This window comes from Cynocephalus volans, chromosome 4 (assembly GCF_027409185.1).
Source record: "Cynocephalus volans isolate mCynVol1 chromosome 4, mCynVol1.pri, whole genome shotgun sequence".
In the NCBI taxonomy this organism is placed as follows: Eukaryota; Metazoa; Chordata; class Mammalia; order Dermoptera; family Cynocephalidae; genus Cynocephalus; species Cynocephalus volans.
The window spans coordinates 30,817,365-30,838,267 of record NC_084463.1 but is presented as its reverse complement, the minus strand read 5'-3'; the positions used below and the strand labels follow the sequence as shown (position 1 = coordinate 30,838,267).

The following is a 20,903-nucleotide window of genomic DNA, read 5'->3' as shown; positions in this document are numbered from 1 at the left end:
TGGGACAGTGTAAAATGGAATAGACCACAGAGGCTGGTGGACCCATGGGCACAATGCCTCCAAAGCCACAGGGGCTTCCTTTAATCATTAAAACAAGTGTTCTTTTAAAATACAGCCATTGAAAAGACAACACATTAAGAAACATGTAAACACTGCAGCTGCTTAATTACAATTTGCACTGCTTGGTTTAGTACCTATGCACTCTCAGGTACGAGGACCTTACAGGAGGGGGACAGGAACCTCCCCTCACTTTCACAGTTGGACAGAGAAGTAGAGAATGGGGGAAGAATAAGAGAAAACAGAACACCTGGCTTGTGCACAGCTCCTGAGAGAATCAAAGCAAACTCTATCTACTAATTCTCCCGGAAGAAAAGTTTAAGATGTTAGGAAGAAAGTTGGAAAATGAATTTGTGTTGTCAATTGGGAGGCAGAGGAGTCGACAAATGCTTTCTAGTTAGGATACCAGCTATTAAAAGGAGGCACACAGGAGGCTAATCTCATGCTCTAAAAAAGGGTAAGGAGCACAGAACCTGCCTCCTTATACACTTAAGCCCCAATCTTGATAATCCAAGGGCAGCTGGACGGAGGATCCTGTTCCCAGGGGATTGTATGTCGCACCTGAACTTGGGCCTGGCATGCGGGAAACCACCTTACCTTCCTTGGTTCTGCTGCCCCAAGTCAGCCTCTCGTGTCACCCCAAATGCCTTTCCCTCCAGTCTCAACTCCAATCAGTGAGCGCTGCCCAATTAAAGGCCCAAGATTGCACTGATTTCTGAGGAAAAAAGGAGTCCCCATTTTCCTCACTAACGGAAACATGATGGGAGTGGGGTCTGTTTGGTCTTCTTATAAAGGGAAAAGAGGCTAATAGGAAAGGAACTCCTGGTCATTTCCAGATGAGGTGGAAAAGGACAGTAAACACCTTTACTACTATAGGCCGAGCACACAGCAACAGAGGGGGAACTGCCCTCTTCTCTAGCATAACAAGAATATCCATGTGGTTTTGTATATTTGTTTTTAAACAAAAAATACCAATAGTCCTAAATCTGGATCAGTCAACTGGTGACGATGCAGATGTAATTTGGCAAGCAGAATTATTCTGAAATTGTGGTGGCAGAGTCTTCTGCTGAGGCCCTCATCTCCCTCCCTGACCTTGCAGGTAGAGGGGTGAAGGGCTGGGGGCATTTCCAAGTGTGTGAAACCAAGCCCCAATTCCCAGAAATTAAATAGAGGACAAGTTGTGGTGAGGTTCCACTTTTAGGGAAGCAAAGGGATCAAGGCCCTTTCCCAGGACCCTTCTTAAAAGGAGACAGACCCTCTTGTTTAGGGCTTGTTGGGGCACACAGAGCAACACCCTAGAACAACCTGGACCTCGGGCTGCCAAGTGAAGCCACGTGGTGAGGGCAGACAGGTGCTGCGCATTGTTCCTTCCTCCTTGGTGGGCCTGGCTCACCCTCCTGGGAGCAACACTGCTGCCGTCCACGCAAGACACTGAGCCCGGGCTTCTCGGGGCCCAGATACTTCTCACGGAGGAGGGGACAGTCCACCCGAGGCCCTTCCACAGGCTTCTGTTCCAGAATGTTGCTGATGATGCAAAGAAGATGGAGAAGGGAGGTGCCTGGGTCCCAGCAGGGAGAGGCCAGATAGAAGGAGGCTTGTGGAAACTTCAAAGCACCACATCAAAGACTCTCAAACAAGTAACTTCCTGCTCTTGAGTCTCCCCCTGCCATTTAGGATGGGGCAGGCCCAACTCCTGCCGCTACCTTGGGGACAGTACAGGGGAGTATGAGACGTGACTACCCAGGGCTGTGTTGGCAGCTCAGAATCCCAGGGACATGCTCAGATCCTGTATGGGGAAGCTCAGAGAGCAGGAGCCCAGGATGCATGCTATCTACTCTCCCATGACACAAGGCAGACCCCGAGGAAGGCCTCAACAGAAGGCTCCTCTTCCTCAGAGACAGAGGCTTCCAGGACACTGCCTCTCCCTATCCCTACATCAGCTGCAGAATCCCAGGGAGACTGCCTCCCAACCCATGCCCCTCACGTTCTTCAGAGAAAAGAATTTAAGTCAAAAACATGATTTGTTTTTAGGTTGCAAATAATGGGCCAGCTGAGCCTCACAGCGTCCCACCTCCCCAGCCGCTGGTGTCTGGTAGGTGGGGTGCTGGGCAGAAGCCCGGCAGCTTCTTGGCCGCAGGGGCCTACTGCCTGCTGTTGCTGTCAGACAGTTGGCTAGGGGTCCGCACCTCACCCAGGGAGGTTGTGCCCTCGAAGCGCTGTGAGGCGATGGCTGCCTGGTGGGACATGCTCTTCCGTACGATGTCACCCTTCCGCCATAACACCACCTCCTGTAGAATTGGGAGAGGGGCAACATGATGCCTGAGAGCAGGCTCCCAACTTTTGTCCCAGGGAATCTTGGACAAGAACCTCCTCTGCTTATCTCTCACCCACAGCTGCAGCTGCCAATCCCTCTCTGCCCCCAGGGCTGGAGAAGTTAGGCCTAACTGAGAAGGCTGATGCTAGGTACCAAGTGGGAGCTCTCGTTCTCTCCGTGGGACTCTAGGTAACCAATGTCTCCACCTCTTGGCATAGGGACTTAGAAGCTCCCTCCCTTGTACCAGGCCCTCCTGCAGGAATGAGGGCCTTGCTGTTCTGTCTCTGGGGCAGCCATGGGCCTGGAGGAGGCTGCACCTCACCTGCTGCTTGAAGTAGCGCCGCTCCTCCTCGTCGATCAGCACCAGGTTGAGGTAATAGCGCACTGAGAACTTCTTGTTGATGTCCCGCATAGTGGGTGTGAGCTCGTACCCCGCCAGGAAGAGCCGGATCGGGATGGACTCTCCTGTGAGGGGCAAGGCAGGATGACAGAATGGGGCAAAGTGACCCACTGTGCCTTACAGTAGTCATTCTCTGACCACATAGGTGAGAGGGCACATGCGCATGGCACAGAACGCTGAGATATATGCTTCTATCATTTGGGAAGCTGCACTCTGCTGCCAGCATTTGCTGAAGCAGAAATGTAACTCTCCAATTCCATTCCAGCTCTCGCTGCAGCTTCTGAATGCCCTCTTACCTCTGTGACACCCAGAGCAGTGAGGGCAGCTGCATGTGGACCGCACTGTGACATTATTGTTAAGCATCTTTTGATCACATGCCATGTGTCTACTTACTGGGTTTTCAAGAGGCAGCTGTCACACCGCAGCTAACTCACCATGTCACCCAGCAATTGTGATGCCACCTCCCTCCACCCTAATTAGCGCAGGCCCCCCAAATACATCCCTACTCTAATGTGGCTTGGCAGGGTGGTGTAGCAGTCTGGAAAACAGAAAATCCTTACTCTGCCCCTGTTCTCCATTAACCAGTGGTATAACTTCTGAGTAAGTCTGTTGCTTTCTCTGGATCTTAATTTTCTCATGTGGAAAATTAAGAGAATCAGACTTTGTAATATTTTGGCCCTTCCCAGCTCTAACATCGTGCCTTTCCTAATAAAACTGGAACAAAATTAGGGCAGTAATTCTACTGAGAAAGGCCAAACCTACAATGTCATCTAAAAGCTAAATATAATTGATCTTCTAATTATCTACAGTTTTGTTCTGTTTCTTGGTGCCCCATTTCATTTGCACAGGAAGAGTGACAGCTGGTTCTGCCTACACTGCTGGTGAAAAAAGGGACATCAAAAAGGAGAGTTCAGTCCAACCCCCCCATGGGCCTGGCATGGTGACACCCAACAAGTTGCTGTGTCCCCAGGCTTGAGGGCTGCTAAATCTGCAGCATTCCTCCTTCCACATGGGAATAAACTGAATGAAACCTTGGAGGCACCAAGCACTTCCAAATGAAGAGACACCCTTCATCATCAGTCACTACAGAGCCAATGAAGAATGTAAATGGTCGCTACTCCCCAGTGATTAGACTTTTTAAATAACAAAGTGCTTTCAACTCTGCTCATCCCAGACCTAATGGCAGCTCTGGCAGCTCTGTGGCGCTGAGGGTGGGGGAGGACCATTTCCATCTATTCCCAGTGCTGTCTGGCAGTGGTGGACAGAGTATTTAGTAGGGCTCTCACACTCGGTGGATGAATTTGGAGAACAAATCATTTTACCAGAGCTAGAACTAAGTAACAGAAATTACTACTACACATGAATCTCTTGCTTCCAAGCAGCAAAGAATGTCAGAATGTCAGTAGGAGAAAAGAGTAGAATGTTCAAGCTGCATCTGCTAAACCAGTGCTTTCAAACATTTTTTTGTTTTGTTTTTTAACAAGCATAACTCTTGAGACTAAATCTCAATTACCAGCCCAGTATAGAAACGATGTCAAAGTAGAACTCTTCCAGGTGAAGATGGGCTGCAGCCTGAAGCTCCACACCTTCCTTCTCCTCCCTGTCGGCACCCACAGCGCACAGTCAGAGATTAGGACATCACAGGTGAGCAGGGCATCTTACTCTAGCAGTGTATCTCCTCGAGCCCTCCAAAGTCCTGGGGAGGGCCTGAGAGGAGAGAGGAGTGGGCTGAGGGCCTGGGCCAGGAGGCTCACCTCGCACTGGTGCCCCGTCCATGATCTCGTACTTGGCTATCGTGTCGTTCTCATGGTACACGTTGGGGCCTGTGCCTGTTGTTTCCCGCTTGATGATATCAATCTCCATGTGCTTGATCTTGATTCTTACCAACAGGAAGTATATCTTCCCCACAATGACGTCTTTCAAGTGGTATCTGGGGAAGAGAGGGTAAGGGAAGCAAGAGGCTGGCGCAGTGGTGGCCCGTTTTTCTTTCAGTGGAGGGTGCGCTGCCGTAACCAGGCCTGCTAGCTGGAGGTCCTGTTGCAGCACTCACCCTTCTTCCACACCACCCCCGCACTGCTGTGACTTCTGTCCCTTCCACACTTTCACATCCAACTCGAAGGACATCTCTCCTACAAGGTAATGCACCCAGTCATGTTTGCTCATGTGCTCTGTCTCTGCAGCACATAGCTCCTTTGGGTAACTTTTCTACTTACATGTGTGTTATCAGATATTTTAATATCTGAGAGGACTGTCCCACAAATGCAGGGACCAGGTTTCCCTTCCTTTCTGATCTCCACATGATATCTTTTGGGAACTGGGCCTGGATGGCTCACAGCAACAGTTCAGCCTGCTCAGGGCCAAACAGGCCAGACAGGAGCAGGACAGCAATAAAAGCCATCGCCCTCTGTGTCAGGGCCTGCACTGGGCTCCACTTGCAGGGCTTGTGCTACGGGCTGTTAGAGAGTTGGCCATGCTGCATAACACTCTCAGAACTGTTTCTCTCGGTCAGTCTACAGTAGTGGTGATCTGTATGTGCACAACCCTGTACCAGATATGGCAGAAAGATAGCAACATCTTTAAACCTACATTCAGATTCATGGGACACAAATGCTGGCAGGAACTTCAGAATGTAGCCTCCTTATATTACAGGTGGAGAAAAGGAAGTTGGAAGAGAACAGATCATTTGAGCAGGATGTGAGTAGGGAGCAGAGACAGGAGGGGAACCCAGGATCCTAGTGCCCAGGCATGCGTGCTCCGCGTATTTCACACTACCTTTCCGCTGACAGTCTGCTGGGAAGACTACAGATGCTCTGAGTGGGTACCTCAGCACACTTGCCAAAGCAGCAAGAGACCACTTTAGCATTTCACAGGGGTGCAAGAGATCATACATTCTAGCGGTTTGCAGACTTTTGTACATTGAACATTCCTTTATTCTAAATGAAGTCTTACACAGCACACCTATGTAAGAGACACAAAAAAGCTACTCTTGGATTAAAGGAAGGTGAAGGGCCTAGGGGCCCTGGGCCCCTGGCTCCTCCTTACCTCACACTTTGTTTGAAACCCATGGACCTGGTCCAAGCCCCTCATTCTTCAGATGAGAAACCAAGATACAAAAATGCTAGTACTGTAACTTTAGACTGACTTCTTAGTGGCAGAGTAGGACCTTATTCCATATCCCAGGTTCTTTCTATGACACATAAATCATGCACTCTCACACAGTGCATCCTGTTTTGTGAGGAGAGGAACAGTCCAGAAGCATCTAGTCCCTGATTCTCTGAAGTACCTTTCCCACACCAAATTTGGTCTTGTGTAAACTGCTGGCAAATGGCTATCTTGAGCCTTACAGCAGCTGCCTTCACCAGGTGGCTGGGGCAATGGTGGGCAGGCACTCTGGGTGGCTCATTTCTGGGCAGGACCACACAGAGCCCGAGACTCTGAGGAGAAAGAGGAAGAAGCCTGTTCCCAGCCAGGCCCCACACAGCCTCGCTGCCAGCTCTCCTGCCCTATGTTCCAGATGGGGCCGGGCTTGGCAAGCCTAAGGCTCTGGGTCACACCCGGTCATTTTACAGGGTTCCATGCCAGGTGGCAGGGGAAAAAAATACAACTTTCTTTCACCCCTGTTCCAGGAACCAAATGCTCTTGGTTTAAGAAAATTCTTTTCCCATCCCCTTCAGAGGTAAGCCATGTGGTTGGGCTCCCACTCCCCCAGCCTCTGGATGACAGTGGGCCTGGGGCATCACAGCAGAAGCCTAGTCAGAGACCTTGTGATTTTTTTAAGCTCTCTGTGAATAGAATACTCCTTTTTAATTTTACATAGTTGATGGCCAAACATTTTTAGAAATCTATTATATTCAAAAGAAAGATGCTTTTGAAACTGTGAGACTGTTGTCAAGTTTTGTGATTTACAAGCAGTTAAATATTTTGATGTTCTAACAGCAAACACTTTAAAACATACACAGTTCCCAACTTGCCAGTTAAAATAAAGTTATTTTATGACCTTTATAAAATGCACCAGGTAGTCCAGGGAGGAAGCAGTAAACTATGGCCAGTGTTTGGTTTCCTCACTTTATTTCTAAAAACACACATGGAGTACACAAATGATAATGGAATGGTATTGAGATTAGCCTCATCAGTAGAAGGTAACAGCTATACCTAGAATCTAAAACAAATAACTTAAAGTCAATTTAGCTAGGCTTTGAAAGGCATCACAGGATGTTTAACTTAACTGCGATGATCTTAACTTAATATAGTTTAGTTTAAGTAAAGTGAAGCTTTTATTTCCTAGTCAATCTGCCTGTAGCTAGCCTAACACTGTATTATTCTGTGGCCTTCCTCCCACAGCATGTCACCATGCAGCCATCGAGTCATGGGGCTCCATCGTTTGCCCCTAACTCAACCCCTCTGAATAATTATTCCATGACCCTGTGGCCCAGGACACTTACTTGGATTTATTATACTCAAACTCAATGTGCAGACAGTCCTCGATCCCAACCTCCATCTTGATGGAAGAGTTCAGCTCCGGGTATGTGCTGAGTGTGTGAACTACAACATCCATCTCCTTGACAACATCACTGAGGCGGCGGCTGACGGTGGCTCGGAGGAAATAGCTGTGGAGATGGAGCTGCCATGAATGGACACGCCCGGATGGAGCTGCTAGGACACAGGCACCACATCAGCCCATGTGAAAGAACCCCCTAAGTGGTTCTCAACCTTCTGGTCTTCTGTATCCCTCTGAGAATTTACAGACCCTCCTCCCAGAAAAAAATGTACACATGCACCTATATATAAAATTTTGTAACTGCAGTTATAGGGAGTTGAAAGACCCTTCCCTCAAATCCCTTTTTGGACCTGTGTCCCTGGGTTAAGAACTCTGCTCTAAGAAAAAGTGATTTTTCTACTCTATACACCAATAGCACATTACTCTTAGGCCTTTATCTATTTGTGTACAGTTTTTTGTTTTTCTTGGTGGCTGCCCAGTACAGGGATCAAACCCTGGGCCTTGGTGTTACCAGCACCATGCTCTAACCAACTGAGCTAATCACCCAGCCCTGTGTACAGGTTTTATTTCTTCAACTAACCCCTGGCTTTGGGGCACAGGGATCTGTCTCATACTCTTATATTTGCATGCCTGTTCATTTAATAACACCCAACCAATAAACATTTTTCATATCCCTCATGGTTAAAAGAGAGGAATAGGGAACGGAGAAATTAAGTCAGCTATTCATTCAGTACATTTACTGAGCTATGCCCTGTGCTAAGCACAAGATGAATGAGACACAGACTCATGGGAAGCTCACAGTCCACTAGGGAAGATGGGCAAAGAAACAGAAAATCAGAACATTGGGAAACTGCTAATTCAGACACCGCAATTCAGTGCTGTGGAGAGAGAAAGGGCATTCCTGGAAGAGCAAACCTTACAGGTAAAGCAACACAGGCAGAGAGAACCTGGTCTGTCTGAACAACAAAGTCTCTTGCTGAACCTAGAATCCCTGGGGAGGGGACTGCTGTGGTGGAGGACAAGTTAGAAAGAAGACAGACACAACGTTTAGCGCTGCCTTTCCAAGTATCCCTGTCCCCTTGACTTAACACTGGGCTAATACCCCATGAGAGAGAAAACACTCTGCTAATTATATTTTCTTCTACATAAAACTTAGGTAATCCCCACCACCTGTTAAGCATTACTAGAGAAAGTTATGTAAAGATGTGCGAACCAGATCAACTACACATTTATGCTACTATCCTCTGCATAGCAGATGACTGCTCCTTGGCAATCCTTTTCACACATCTCAGTAATGTCGATCACACTGCCCAGGACATCTGTCTCTACTCCTTTTCTAATTGGTCAGATGCCCAAACCTCCCACCCCTGTCTGTGGAAGACATTGCTTCTTGCTCTACTAAGAGGATGAAGGCCTTCCAAGTCAAGACTCAGGATTCTCTCCCTTCTCTGCTTCATGTTGTTTCTTACTTAGGCCTAACCACATGTCTGCATCTTCGCCCCTCCTTGCAGCAGCACCTCTCTCTCAAGACTTCTCCCTCTCCTCCATCTGACAGGACTCTCAACCTGGATGCACATTAGAATCACCTAGACAAGAGGTTTTAAAAATCCCGAGGCCTAGGCACATCTGATATTTAACTGCCCTGGAAAGGGACACAGGCATCAAGGTTTTAAAAGCTTCCCCCAGTGATTCTAATATGGGAGCCTTGGTCCTGCATCTTGCTCCTTCTACTTTTCCAATTTCCCCAAGATATTCAATCTTTCTCCAGCTAAAGGCTTCTTTGAGCTTGTAAAAAGTGCCAAACTCATCAAATCCCAAAAACCCTCTCCAGGCCTTCCACTACTGACCTACACGCATTCCCCTTTCTTTCTTCAGAGACAGCTGTCATAAGACAGGTCCTGTGCTGACTGCTGCGGCTTCTTCACCAGCCACTCCTCCCAGCCCCTGGCTTCTGTCTCCATCACCCAACAGAAACTGCTCCCCTGAAGGTAACACGTGGCTTCCTAGTTGGCAAATCTAGTGGGCTTTCTTCTGTATTGCCTCCTCCTTGAATCACTAGTCCCACGATTCAACAGGTGGTATTACCCCTCCCCACCATAGGTCCTGGCCCTTCTCTCCCCTCCTTGAAACATGTATCAGCTGTCACCTCTCTGCAGATGATTCCCGACTGCATTCCTAAGTTTCTCATCTATCCTCAGCGCCAGGCTTGCATTTCAATTATCTGGTGAGCTTTTAGACATCTATATTTTGCCAGTACTTCAAACTTCTCTCTACGATTGGATGAACCATCTTATCGCCAAATCACTTCTTCCTCCTGACATCCCTGTCCCCATCTCCACTGCTGTGTCTACCATCGTAAACTCAGGACCTCATGATAGCCCTCTGACAGTTGTCTCCCACACTCTTCCCATCCATAAAATGCTACATATTAACTTCAATCTCCCAATAGACCCAGTCCCCTCCCTAAAAACAAAGGAAAAAGAGTTCGAGACAATCTTTCCATGTTTTCCCTCTGCTTGTGCAATAAGATACAAGCTCTTAATCTGGAATTTACATCTTCTATAAACTGTCCTCAACTGATTTTCCCATCTTTACCTCCTCTCTTCCTCAACATGAATCCTTAAAGTCTTCATCTAATTTGGATAGTAATATCTTTTTCTTTCTTTTCTTTTTTTATTTTTTGCTGGCTGGCTGGTATGGGGTTCCAAACCTTGGTGTTAATAAGGCCACAGTCTAACCAACTGAGCTAACTGACCAGCCCTCTTTTCTTTTATTGTGGTAAAATACACATAACATAAAATTTACCATTTTAACCATTTTTAAGTGCATAATTCAATGGCACTGAGTACATTCACACTGTTGTGCAACCGTCACCACTATCCATCCCCAGAACTTTTCCATCTTCTCAAACCAAAGCTCTGTCCCCATTAAACATCAAATCCCCATTTCCCTACCCCTAGCTTCTAGCAACCACCATTCTACTTCTGTCTCTATGAATTTGACTGTTCTAAAGATCTCATAAAAGTGGAATCATTCTCCTTTTGTGACTGGCTTATTTCACTCATCATAATGTCCTTAAGGCTCATCCACATTGTTGCTTTTTAAGGCTGCGTAATAGTCCACTATGTATGCACACCATATTTTGCTCATCCATTCATCCACTGATGGACAGTTGGGTTGCTTCCACCTTTTGCTTATTCTGAATAATGCTGCTATGAATGTGGGTGTACAAATGTTTGAGACCCTGTTTCAAATTCTTTTGGATATATAACCAGAAGGAGGATTGCTGAATCATACGGTAATTCTATGCTAAATTTCTGAAATACTACCATGTTGCTTTCAGTACCTTTCTTTCTGACACAGAAACACAAGACAAATCCACTGCAAAAAAAAAAAAAAAAAGATTAAATAATAAATCTCAGAGCCAAGTTCAGAGCCAAGTTTAAGTGACAACTAGATAATCCTCACTGTTGCTGCCTTCTCTGGGTGCAATTATGAAACACTGTCTTTACTGGGGACAATATCAGTGCTTAGACTTCTCTGCAAAGACTTAAAAAGAATAGCCTACAAACACTCTTCAGGTGGAAGAGGGGAGGCCAGGAGAAAGAAGGGGAGGTAGAGGTCTTGCACTAGCCTGCACCATCTTAAACCGAGGCCTTCGGGTGATAAAATGAGCTGATCTTTTGAGATAGTACTGAGAGCTGGAATCAGGTGTCCAAAGTGACAGAAGAGTTTGATTTATCCCAGTGTCATCACATAATCTTGGGGTTACACCTAACAATCTATAGCTTGTATGGATTTTTTTTTCACCCCAGAAGCCCTGGCATCAGTGACTATCCTCAGAGTTTTCAAGACTGGAACAGTAAAAACAATCCCATGTACTTATAATATATTCACTGATTGTTTAAGAATGTGTCACACTGTGTTACATTTTATTTTCTTATCACTCCTAAAAGATGGACAGGACAGATCTAGAATTAGAATCAAATATATTACCCATTTTTTTTTTTTTTTTTTTTTGTCTTTTCCGTGACCGGCACTCAGCCAGTGAGCTCACTGGCCATTCCTATATAGGATCCGAACCTGCGGCAGGAGCGTCGCCACACTCCCTAGCGCTGCACTCTCCCGAGTGCGCCACGGGCTCGGCCCTATTACCCATTTTTTAAGTGAGAAAGCTGACTTACAGAGCTCAAAGTCACATTGTTGTTGTGTGGCAGAGGTGGACAGAGGGTCGGTGTCTTCTGACGCCCAGCCAGGGGAGTGTTGGGGCCAACTTTGTCATGAAAGTTGATTGTTGAATTTTCAGGAATTGTATGAACTGGTTGTTAAACATAGCAATTATTTAAAGTTCAACTATGTCAACTTACAATTAAAGGAATGATACTAAAAATAAAGGTAATACATTATTAAAACTCATCTCTTCCTAAATATTTTCCTACATTTTACGATGGGTTTTGCATATCTAGTGTTTGTGTATGATGGTAATGCTGTGTAAAGGTGGCTGCTGCCCATCTCTCCCCGCTCTGCATTCAGGAACATCAGGTGGGTAGCTGTGAATTGGGCATGGTGGGAATATTTACACTACAGAAACTGACAAATGCTACAAACCAGGGGCTTTCCTGCTCACAATCCTTTTCCTTCTCACATAAAGATCCTTAGAAATGTGGACAGCTTCAGGTCCTTGTTTACATGGGCAACTTCTGGGATACGGGGGGAAGGAGCAGGCATGACTTACCGCAGCTTTACATTCTGCCCTGTGTAGGACTCATACGGCTTCTCCACGTGGGTAAATTCAAAGTCGAAGGCCTGCGACTGGGTGATTTCTCCGGGCCGGGCCAAGTCCTTCACCAGGGACACAAACTCATGGTGGTTCCCACGGTCATAGTAGAGTTCTGGAGAGAGAGCAATGTCCTCTTCTGTCAGGCCTTGAGTTGTATGGGGCATACTGAGGGGGCTCCAGGCTGGAGGCACCATTCTTCGGAAAAACCTCCCCGCAAAACAGACCCCCTTCTAGTCTTGTTTTCGAACATGCCTCTCTTCCTTGACCCCTGCTCGGTCACTGCATTCCCCACACTATGGGCTCCCTCTCTCTCCCTTTCCAAAGACTCTCCTGTTTTATATTGCGAGATCCCATGGCACAAAAAGAACCCAATACAATCCTGCTCCAGGACATTAGGAAAGCCTCTTAGTAAGGGCTGTGTCCAGGGAGCCAATATCAAAAACACCACATTTCTTTAAACGGCTTTTCTTTTTAACCCTTTTAACTTTTGAAAGGATATGTATCGTTATTTAATCATATCATCCTTATAATAATCTTGTGAGATAGCTAGGACAGGCCTTATTATCCCATTTAACACATAAGGAAACTGAGGCAGAGTGTGGTTACATGACTGGCATAGAATCACAGTGCTGGCTGCAGAGCTGAGACGAGAGCAAATCTTCTCCCAGGCTGCATCTGTTGCTATGACCTGGTATATGGAGATGAGAACACAACCTGCTTTATAAGGTTTGTGAGAGGCAGAGGAGGTAATGCAGGTGAAGGACTTAGAACAGTACCTAGCAGACAGAAAATAATAAATACAGCTGCTGGCTGCGGCTGCTAAAAAAGGAAAGCATGTGGCCAATCCTCCACCTAAATCAGTGTTTCTCAAACTTCAGCATGCATCGGAATAACTTGGAAGGCTGGTTAGGGCACAGATTGCTGGGCCCCTCCCCTAGTGTTTTTGATTCAGAGGTCTGGGGTGGGGCCTGAGAATTTACATTTCTCACAAGCTCCTCAGGAGTGCTGGCACTTTGAGCAACACTGCTCTAAATTTCTCCTCTTCAGAAAACAGTTCTGCTATTTCTTTATGATGAGTTCATGCCACCTGTTTGTCCTATATTATTTTATATGTGTTTGCATTCTGCTATTTAAGTGTTGCTGTATGGTCTTTGTGTGGTCTTTCTTCTCCATTTTGGACTGAAGGCCCTTTAAAGATAAGGCCCACATCCCCAGCTTTTTAGTACCCCTTCATACTGGGCTCTGCAGTGGTGAACACTTAATAGTGACTGTGACGACACATGGCCACAGTACAGGTCAAGCAACCACCCCTCAGGTATTTCTGGATTCATGTACTGTGCTAGGCTGAGACCTGCAGTAGAGCAGATGAACTGCGAAAAGGAGCAGGCAGGATACGCCTGCTGCTTCTGCAGTTTGCTGCTGGGGGAGAAAGAGATGGGTCCACAGGGAGGAGTCTCTGGGACAACCACCCACTAGGCCCAGCCCTTGGCATCTCTAGGATACAAGAGCTGATCTCTCTCAGGGATAACCTGAGTGATAGTTAGGTGCAGCAGAAGAGAGCTGCATTTGCTCAGGGTCCACCCCGGCTGGCACAAGATCTGAGTCCAGATTAGGATTAATGCCCTCTTGGGCCCTGGAAACCAGATCTCTTGCCTCTCTACAGCCACACAGTGTTCAGCCGCGCCCTATGGGAAAAATCATCCCCAGAAAGAGAGAAATGGTTTTAGGTCGTGCATTTCAGTCTGAGAGCAAAATCCACTCCATTGCTGGTCTAGGAACTGGTCTGACATATCTATTCCACTGGGAATCTTTCCTCCTAGACAGGCGGGCATTCTGAAGCAGAGTGCACTCTGTCATAACATTTATCCAATTTGTGAAGGTGTCAGTAGATAAATTCCACACTAGTGAGGCCACTTCCATATGAATTTACAATGTATTCTGTGGTTACGGTTTGTGGCTGATTTCCTCTGTAGTTACCCTTTGATCAATCTCTTATTATAAACAATCCACCTTCTCTTCCAAATACTAAGTTGTTTCAGCAGTGGGCAGCATTCTGGGTCGTGAGGGATAATCCACAAAGCTGTCAAGTGAGAGACAACAGTTCCAAACTGGGGGAAAAGTTAGCAGTCCAGTAACTGTGTCCTCCAATAAAAGTAAGGAAGTGCTACCACAGGTAGAAACACAGCTGTGCCAGCCTGTGACAGGGGCTCCTCTGCTTACTCTTGCAACATGAGCCCGGGGTTGATGGGGTTGGCTCCTATGTGGGAGCTGCACCTGGTGCCTCAGTTCCCAAGCACTGGGTTCTAGTTCCAGGGGACAGAAGCAGGCAGAGCAAGACCCCAGTGTCCATGAAGTTTTAAGCGGGAAATCCCAGAGTCAAGAGGAAGGTGGGAAGAGAAGGATAGAAAAATACACAAATGTGATTGCACAGCCCAAAGGCAATATAAGAAATAAACAAAACAGAAAAGGCTCAGAGAGCACTTGGCTGCCAGTATGCACGGATCCTAGCAACGGCGCAGAAGGTTCTGCCTGCCCAGCAGGGACCTGGGCAGGAGACATCCTTCTTTGCATAGCATCACGTTCTCCCTGATGCTTTTCTTCCTGGACACATGTTAATATCAGCTCCTACATCAAATGTCATGGAAGAGTGACCAGCATGTGGTCTGAATGGGGCTGGACTAGCCTCTTAAATTTATGATTCATAAGCCATTTGCAAAGCTTCTGCAAACACTGTGAGGCAAAGGGGCAAAAATAGCCATACTTTGCTATTTGCAAGAAAGCTTGGTTTCCTTTTGCATAAATTAAAACAGAAAATCCAAGGCTGTTCTCACAAGAAGTTTGAGCCCTACAGAGACTTCCAAACTACCTCTATTCTATCCCAAAGAAGCAACTACAAGTCATCCGTAATTCTTCCCAACCACTAAGGCCGTCAGAGACCAGGCATTTCAGGCTAGAACTGGAACTGGCTGAATGTTTTGTCAAGGTTATTTCCCTGTCTTCAGTTTCCTTCTCAGTCCAATAGGAGGAAACAACTTTTGCACTCAGAATGTTTTCATGGTGAAATTTGCCACCAACAGCTGAGGAGTGAATTTGCCACTTTGGAAGGAAATTGAGCCAGCTTTGCATCATAGATCACCCTGTGCCCAAGGCCCTGAAATTCACTGCTGGGCCAGGACCATGTTTAGTTCAGGCTTCACGCCGGTTATGGAAGCAACAGAAATCATTGAGGGCAAAAGCCCTCCAGAGAGCCTCCACTGTGCTGGATGGACTCTGATCAAGACCTGTGCTCACCACACCCCACTCACACCTCCTACCTCCTCGTAAGCCTGTGGGAGCAGTAACACCTCTGGCTGCTCACACCCAGCCTGGCACAGGTCTGCTCCAAACTCTGCTCGTGACTTATTAAGTAGGCCAGAATCAATCCGTTTTATCTTAATGTGCCTTTTACCTAGTATTTCAAGGGTTAATGAATTAAAATACAGAAAGCCTATAGAGTTTTTAAAAGTATGGGTTTGATTGGTACTGATGGGTTCATTAAAACTTAAAAAAAATCCAGACAATGTATATTGGCTTTGGAGCACAGGGATGCTCTTGTCTGCCCTCCTCCGCAAATATGACCTTCTAATTAGGCTTGGTTTCCTTAACGCCATTAGTCTCCAAGGTTGCCCAGGCCCATCTTGTATCTACCACCAGTGTTCCCCAAAGGTTTCCAGCTAAAAAATAGTCTCTTCTTTTAACAATTACATTTCTTCCCTCACTGCTCCTGATATACCACTGCATCTTTCTAAAAATGTGGGCCCACCAGCTGCTGGGGTGAGCAGGTCCTAGACCTTCCTGTCCCATGTGTCTGACCCAGGAGATGCCTTCAACACATGTTTGTTGGCAGTGTTAGAATACAGACTGAGCCATCGCAAAAAGTATGCTGGGTATGAGGAGGATCTCAATGAGGCTCAAAAACTTATGGAGGATACCAGGAAACATCCACACCGTGAGTGAGTAAATAAGACCTTATTACACTCCCAGGGCAACATTCAAACCACAGCATCGGAGCAGGTGGTACAGGACCAAGTGGACCACAGGTCTGATGACTCTTATTCTCATACGCACAGGTAGAAGTCAGTCTCAACTTGACCTAGGAGACTGTGATGAAAGAGAGATGCAAAAACAGGTGACCTGATGTCAGCTTCAACGCTTCCTTATCCCAGCTCACCCTGCGTGAGGCTGCTGCTCCAGTGGGTGTGCGCCAGTTGGTGAGCCACTGAATTCTCAGTGGCCTTGATTAAGTTCTGCACCTAACTCATCAACACCTCCTCCACAAGCAAGAGCACGAAGCCCAACCTCTCAACGGTAACCAGCAAAGCAAATCTCCCTTTGGTTAAAATAACTCTGGTCTATCTAGGAAGAGATAAGAAAAAAAAATCCAGAGTATAGTTTCGGCGAATTCTTACATCTGACCAATGTATCCCATCAACAAATGTTTACAGAGCACCTTCTATGTGCTAGCTGCTGAGCCTAGAACTTAGCCACTAAACTAAGGACGAAGTGAAGGCGGTCCCTGGCTTTCAGGGGCTCAGAATTTAGTGAGAATGACAGACAAATTTAAAAAAAAAAGTGACAACCTTATCATATCTTGCTTGAAAAAAGGTATCAATGAGGCCCCTGGAAGATCAATGGAGGAAGTGCTGAAGCCAGTCTTAAGCATTTCATTCCCTTGGATGTGTTATTTGCTGGTCTTTGAAGAACAAGTAAGAGCTTGGGTAGAAGGTCATTCCTTGTGGAAAGTTGTTACTGTACAAAGGGAAGATACGAAGATTCTAGAAGGATTCTAGGATAATTTAAGGAAGCTACAAGTGGAGAGGGTGAAGGGTTACAGAGAGATGAGGCTGGGGAGAGAGGCAGGGGCCAGCTCAGGAAAGATTTGGATATACTTTCCCCTTTTAACCAATAGGCAGTCGCTAAGAAGAATTTTAAGGAGGGGACTATGTTAGAACTGATGACCTGAAAGGAGAGGAAAACAAAGGCAGGAAGACCAGTTAGGCAGCTCCTACCAGCAGAAATAAACAGAACTAGTAAAGGCAGTAGCATTGAGAATAGAGAGGAGGCACAGATTTAAGACACATCACAGAGCTGTTGGAGAGGACCACAATTTAGAAGCCAATTGGATGTATGGGAGGGGGTGCCTAAGATGACTTCAAGATTTCTAGGCCGAATAGACCCAGGTGACATCAGCCAAAGTGGGGAAAACAAGAGAAGTAGCAGGGCTGGGGCTGGAGCAGGGAAAGGGGGATGCATCCCTGAGGCACCTGTGGGGTATCCAGGTGGATAGTCAGATGGAAAGGCAGCTGGAAAGACAGCTGTGAAACTCAGAAGAGAGTTTAGGTCAGGACAAAGATATAGTTTGGGGGTCACCAGAATATGAGATGACACTGAAGTCACAGGTGCAGATAAGACTGCCATAGCAAGTCACAGAGTGGGAAGGGACAGGGAAAAAAAGTTACTTCTCCTCCTGCATGCCCCAAAAACCTGTCAAAAATCAATAAGAAAGGGGGACAGAGCTCAAGGATATCAACTTTCTTACTCATCAACATTACCCATACAACCAGACCTCAGAACCTGACCAACGTTCCACCCACCTCATACATAGTCAAAGAATTTAACGAAGGAGAAAACCACAAGACCGCAACTTCAGCAAAGTTACTCACTAGCCTCGCTCTGGTGCCCTGAGGTCAATCCTTATCACGGTCTTATGTGTATGACACAAATACTTCATGCCCAGCTTCTCTGGGGAAATCAGAAGGACAGAATAGGAGGAATAAAAGAGCCTTAGAAAAGTCGCTCTGTGCCAACAAATCGGATGGTACATCTTCACTATCAATGCGTGTATCTTAGGACACAAACTCCTACTCTAATGCCTTGTTCTTAATCAAAAAATACATTCCAAAGCCAAACAATAAGAAACATATTGTCTATCACCCTGTATTATTTTATCATTATTTCCTTGTGTAACCATGAATAATTGAGAGTGAACTATATACAATTTAGCATGCATCTGGGATTGACTCCATACACAGCACCACTGGCCCACATGGCTAAAGCAAGAGCTGTAAGGCAAAGGGCTAAAATATGCACTCCCTGTAAGTACACACCGCAGACACACCGCAGCAATCTTATGGGGGAGGGGTAATAAGAAGTGTAGGGAAGAGCAGTAAACCAGTGAATAACTGAATCTGTGAAATGGAAACGTCACTATATCGACTACTATAATTTTTATAAAGGAATGCTCTATAAGGGGATGAAACATGATCCCCTGACATGCCCAACATTCTCACCAGGTGATTAATTATCTTTGCTTTACAACTGAGAGAGCTGAAGCCCAGAGAGGGACGTAACTTCCCCAAAATCTTATGGTCAGCTCAGCCCAGAGTGCCCAGGGGCGCAGGAAGAGTTATCAGTGGAAGCAATGAAAGGTTCTGAGATTAAAAAGTTAGACAAGAAGCCAGGCAGGGTAGGTGCAGCAAGCAGCCTCGACTACCTTTCATTTAGACCAGAGAGAGAGGCCTTGACACAGTTCTTCCTACAACAGCTCATTTCATATTGTCTGAGGCAGGGCGCACTCTGGGTCATCTTACACATACTGGCAAGGCATAGACACAGAATACACGTCTGTCTACACAGGCATTATGGAGCCAAAAAAGCAACGCAATACCTTTAAAAGTACTACTTAAAAATACCAATTATCAGTAGGCAAAGATTTCTTGACTATTTCATATTTTTTTCAAGCTATTTCATATATTATACTTAGCATAAAGTACTTCGGATTCATCCTTTCTACACTGTGGTTCTTTATCAGGGGTGATTTTATCTCCAGGGGACATATGGCAATATCTCAAGACATTTTTGTGGTACCAGTGGGGGATGCTACTGGCATCTGCTTGGTAGAGGCCAGGGATGCTGCTAAAGTCCTAGATAACAATGGCCCCAAATGTCACCAGCACTGCTGCTGAGAAATACGGCTGTCTACCCTGCCATCCATGCCAGAAACAGAAAAGAAGGCGTGAAACTCACTCTTCAGCCCCTTTTCTGGTATGGTAACAGGGCTCTCATATTCTGGCTTTAAAATAACAAGAAAAAGGTTCAGCCAGTTTTCAACTTGATTTTATTTCCTTAAATACTAGAGTCAAAATGCCTGAGGCAGAGAACTGCAGGCCCAGGCCACCAAGACTCCTTTTTCCGGGGTTCCTCCTACCTGTGTCTCAGTATTTCTTGCCTCTGTAAAAGGGAGAGAACAAATTTTTTGCCAAACTCTCAGGATATGAGCGTTTAACACATTTTCCCAAGGAAGGCTCTAAAAACAGCCTTAAACTTGCAGTGCGTGGTATAGGCTATGTCCTCTGTCAGAAATATGCGCAGCCATAGGGTATTTACCTGAATCTACTGCTGACCTAATGACAAAAATGATTTTTAAAAGTACCTGAGCGTTTTAATAACACAGAAGACTCCAAATAGTCTTAGAATTGGAGACAACCCAATTCTAAGAGCCGCCCAATTCACTGGCGGCTCCCCAAATCTTTATTGTTACTGCCTTTAAATGTCTAGTTCTAATGATTAACAATCATGTTTGGAGAAAGTTACAGCACTGAGAACATTTTGACCATTTCACTGTGGTTTTAGAAACCCCATTTCTTTGTCTTTAAGGAGAAAATTAGGCGACTGAAAACTAGCATTCCAATGAAGTCTAAGAGATACAGGCTGAAGATTACAGGTCTTCTTTCTCAAAACATGTACAAAGAAAGGTCGGTAGTTCAGGCTGAGGTGAGATGAGGGATTACTGGGGAGCCCTCTCTCCCACACACATCTAAAGAAAAGGGGGGCGGATGAGGGCGCAGCCAAGGGCAGCGGGGAGGCGCAGCTCCACTCTGGGTCTGACAGCTGTCGAGGGCCGGTCGATGGGAAAGCCAGCACTGGCAGCGCGGTCTCCCCGCTGACTAACCCACCTGCGAGCTGTGGCCGGAGCATTTCCTTCCGCAACCCTGGGCCAAGAAGCCCAGCTGAGAGAGTGCTGGAGAGACCCCGGGTGCCCGAGGGCCCGGCGCCCACCGCACGCGGGCCCGCGGGCTCTCCCTCCCGCCCTCCCCGGCAGTGCGCTGCCACGCCTGGCCGGGAAGACGGCCAGACCGGGCGGGCGCCCACGGGCTTGCGGCCGGACCGGGCCTCGGAGCACAGTGACAAGCGGCGAGAAGGCCGCGCCGAGCCTCCCCCCGTGCGCCCCCACCCGGCGCCCGGCGCGGCGGGCGGGCAGGGCCGACTCACCGATCTGCCCGATGAACTCGATCTTGATGCCCTGGTGCTCCAGCCGCTTGTTGGGGTTCTTGAGCGCGAGGCTCACCTTCCCGGACACGGTCTCGCCGTCGTAGAAGAGGAAATACTTCTCCTTCTTCCCGTCCTCCGTCTTGTGCTCGGCCCGCTTGCGACTCTCCGCATCGTTCAGCAGGATCTCCACCTCCACGCTCTGCCCGAAGCCGAAGAAGCTCATCTCACCGCCGCGCCGCGCCGGCCTCGGCGAGGACCGCTCCCGTGCTCCGGGGCGCCGGCCGCCCCGAGGGAAGGCGGGCCGGGGGGCCCGGCTGCAGCGCCCTGGCTCCGCGGCCGAGGGGCGACCAGCGGCTGCCCGCTGCGCAGGGGAGGGGCAGGGCCGCGGGGGCGGGCGACTGCGGCGGCGGCGCCCCGAGCAGCCCCGCACGGCGCAGCGCCGCACCGCGCCTCGCCGGTCCCGAGCAGCTGGCGCCTGTGAGCGGGCTGGGGATGGCGGCCGCGCCGGGCCGTCCGTGCGTGGCCTGCGCCCACGGCGTGGGGT

General features: G+C 47.5%; 1 protein-coding gene across 1 annotated transcript; it reads right to left on the bottom strand.

Moving 5' to 3' along the window:
* Positions 1 to 39: 39 nt before the first annotated feature.
* VPS26B (VPS26 retromer complex component B) lies at positions 40 to 20,665 on the bottom strand. Its single transcript, XM_063092861.1, has 6 exons — positions 20,360 to 20,665; positions 12,005 to 12,161; positions 7,214 to 7,378; positions 4,526 to 4,701; positions 2,694 to 2,836; positions 40 to 2,345 (listed from the first exon to the last, which is right to left on the bottom strand). Exons 1-6 carry the CDS (start codon positions 20,580 to 20,582, stop codon positions 2,199 to 2,201), a joined length of 1,011 nt encoding a protein of 336 aa, XP_062948931.1. The 5' UTR covers positions 20,583 to 20,665; the 3' UTR covers positions 40 to 2,198.
* Between the last annotated feature and the right edge of the window lie 238 nt (positions 20,666 to 20,903).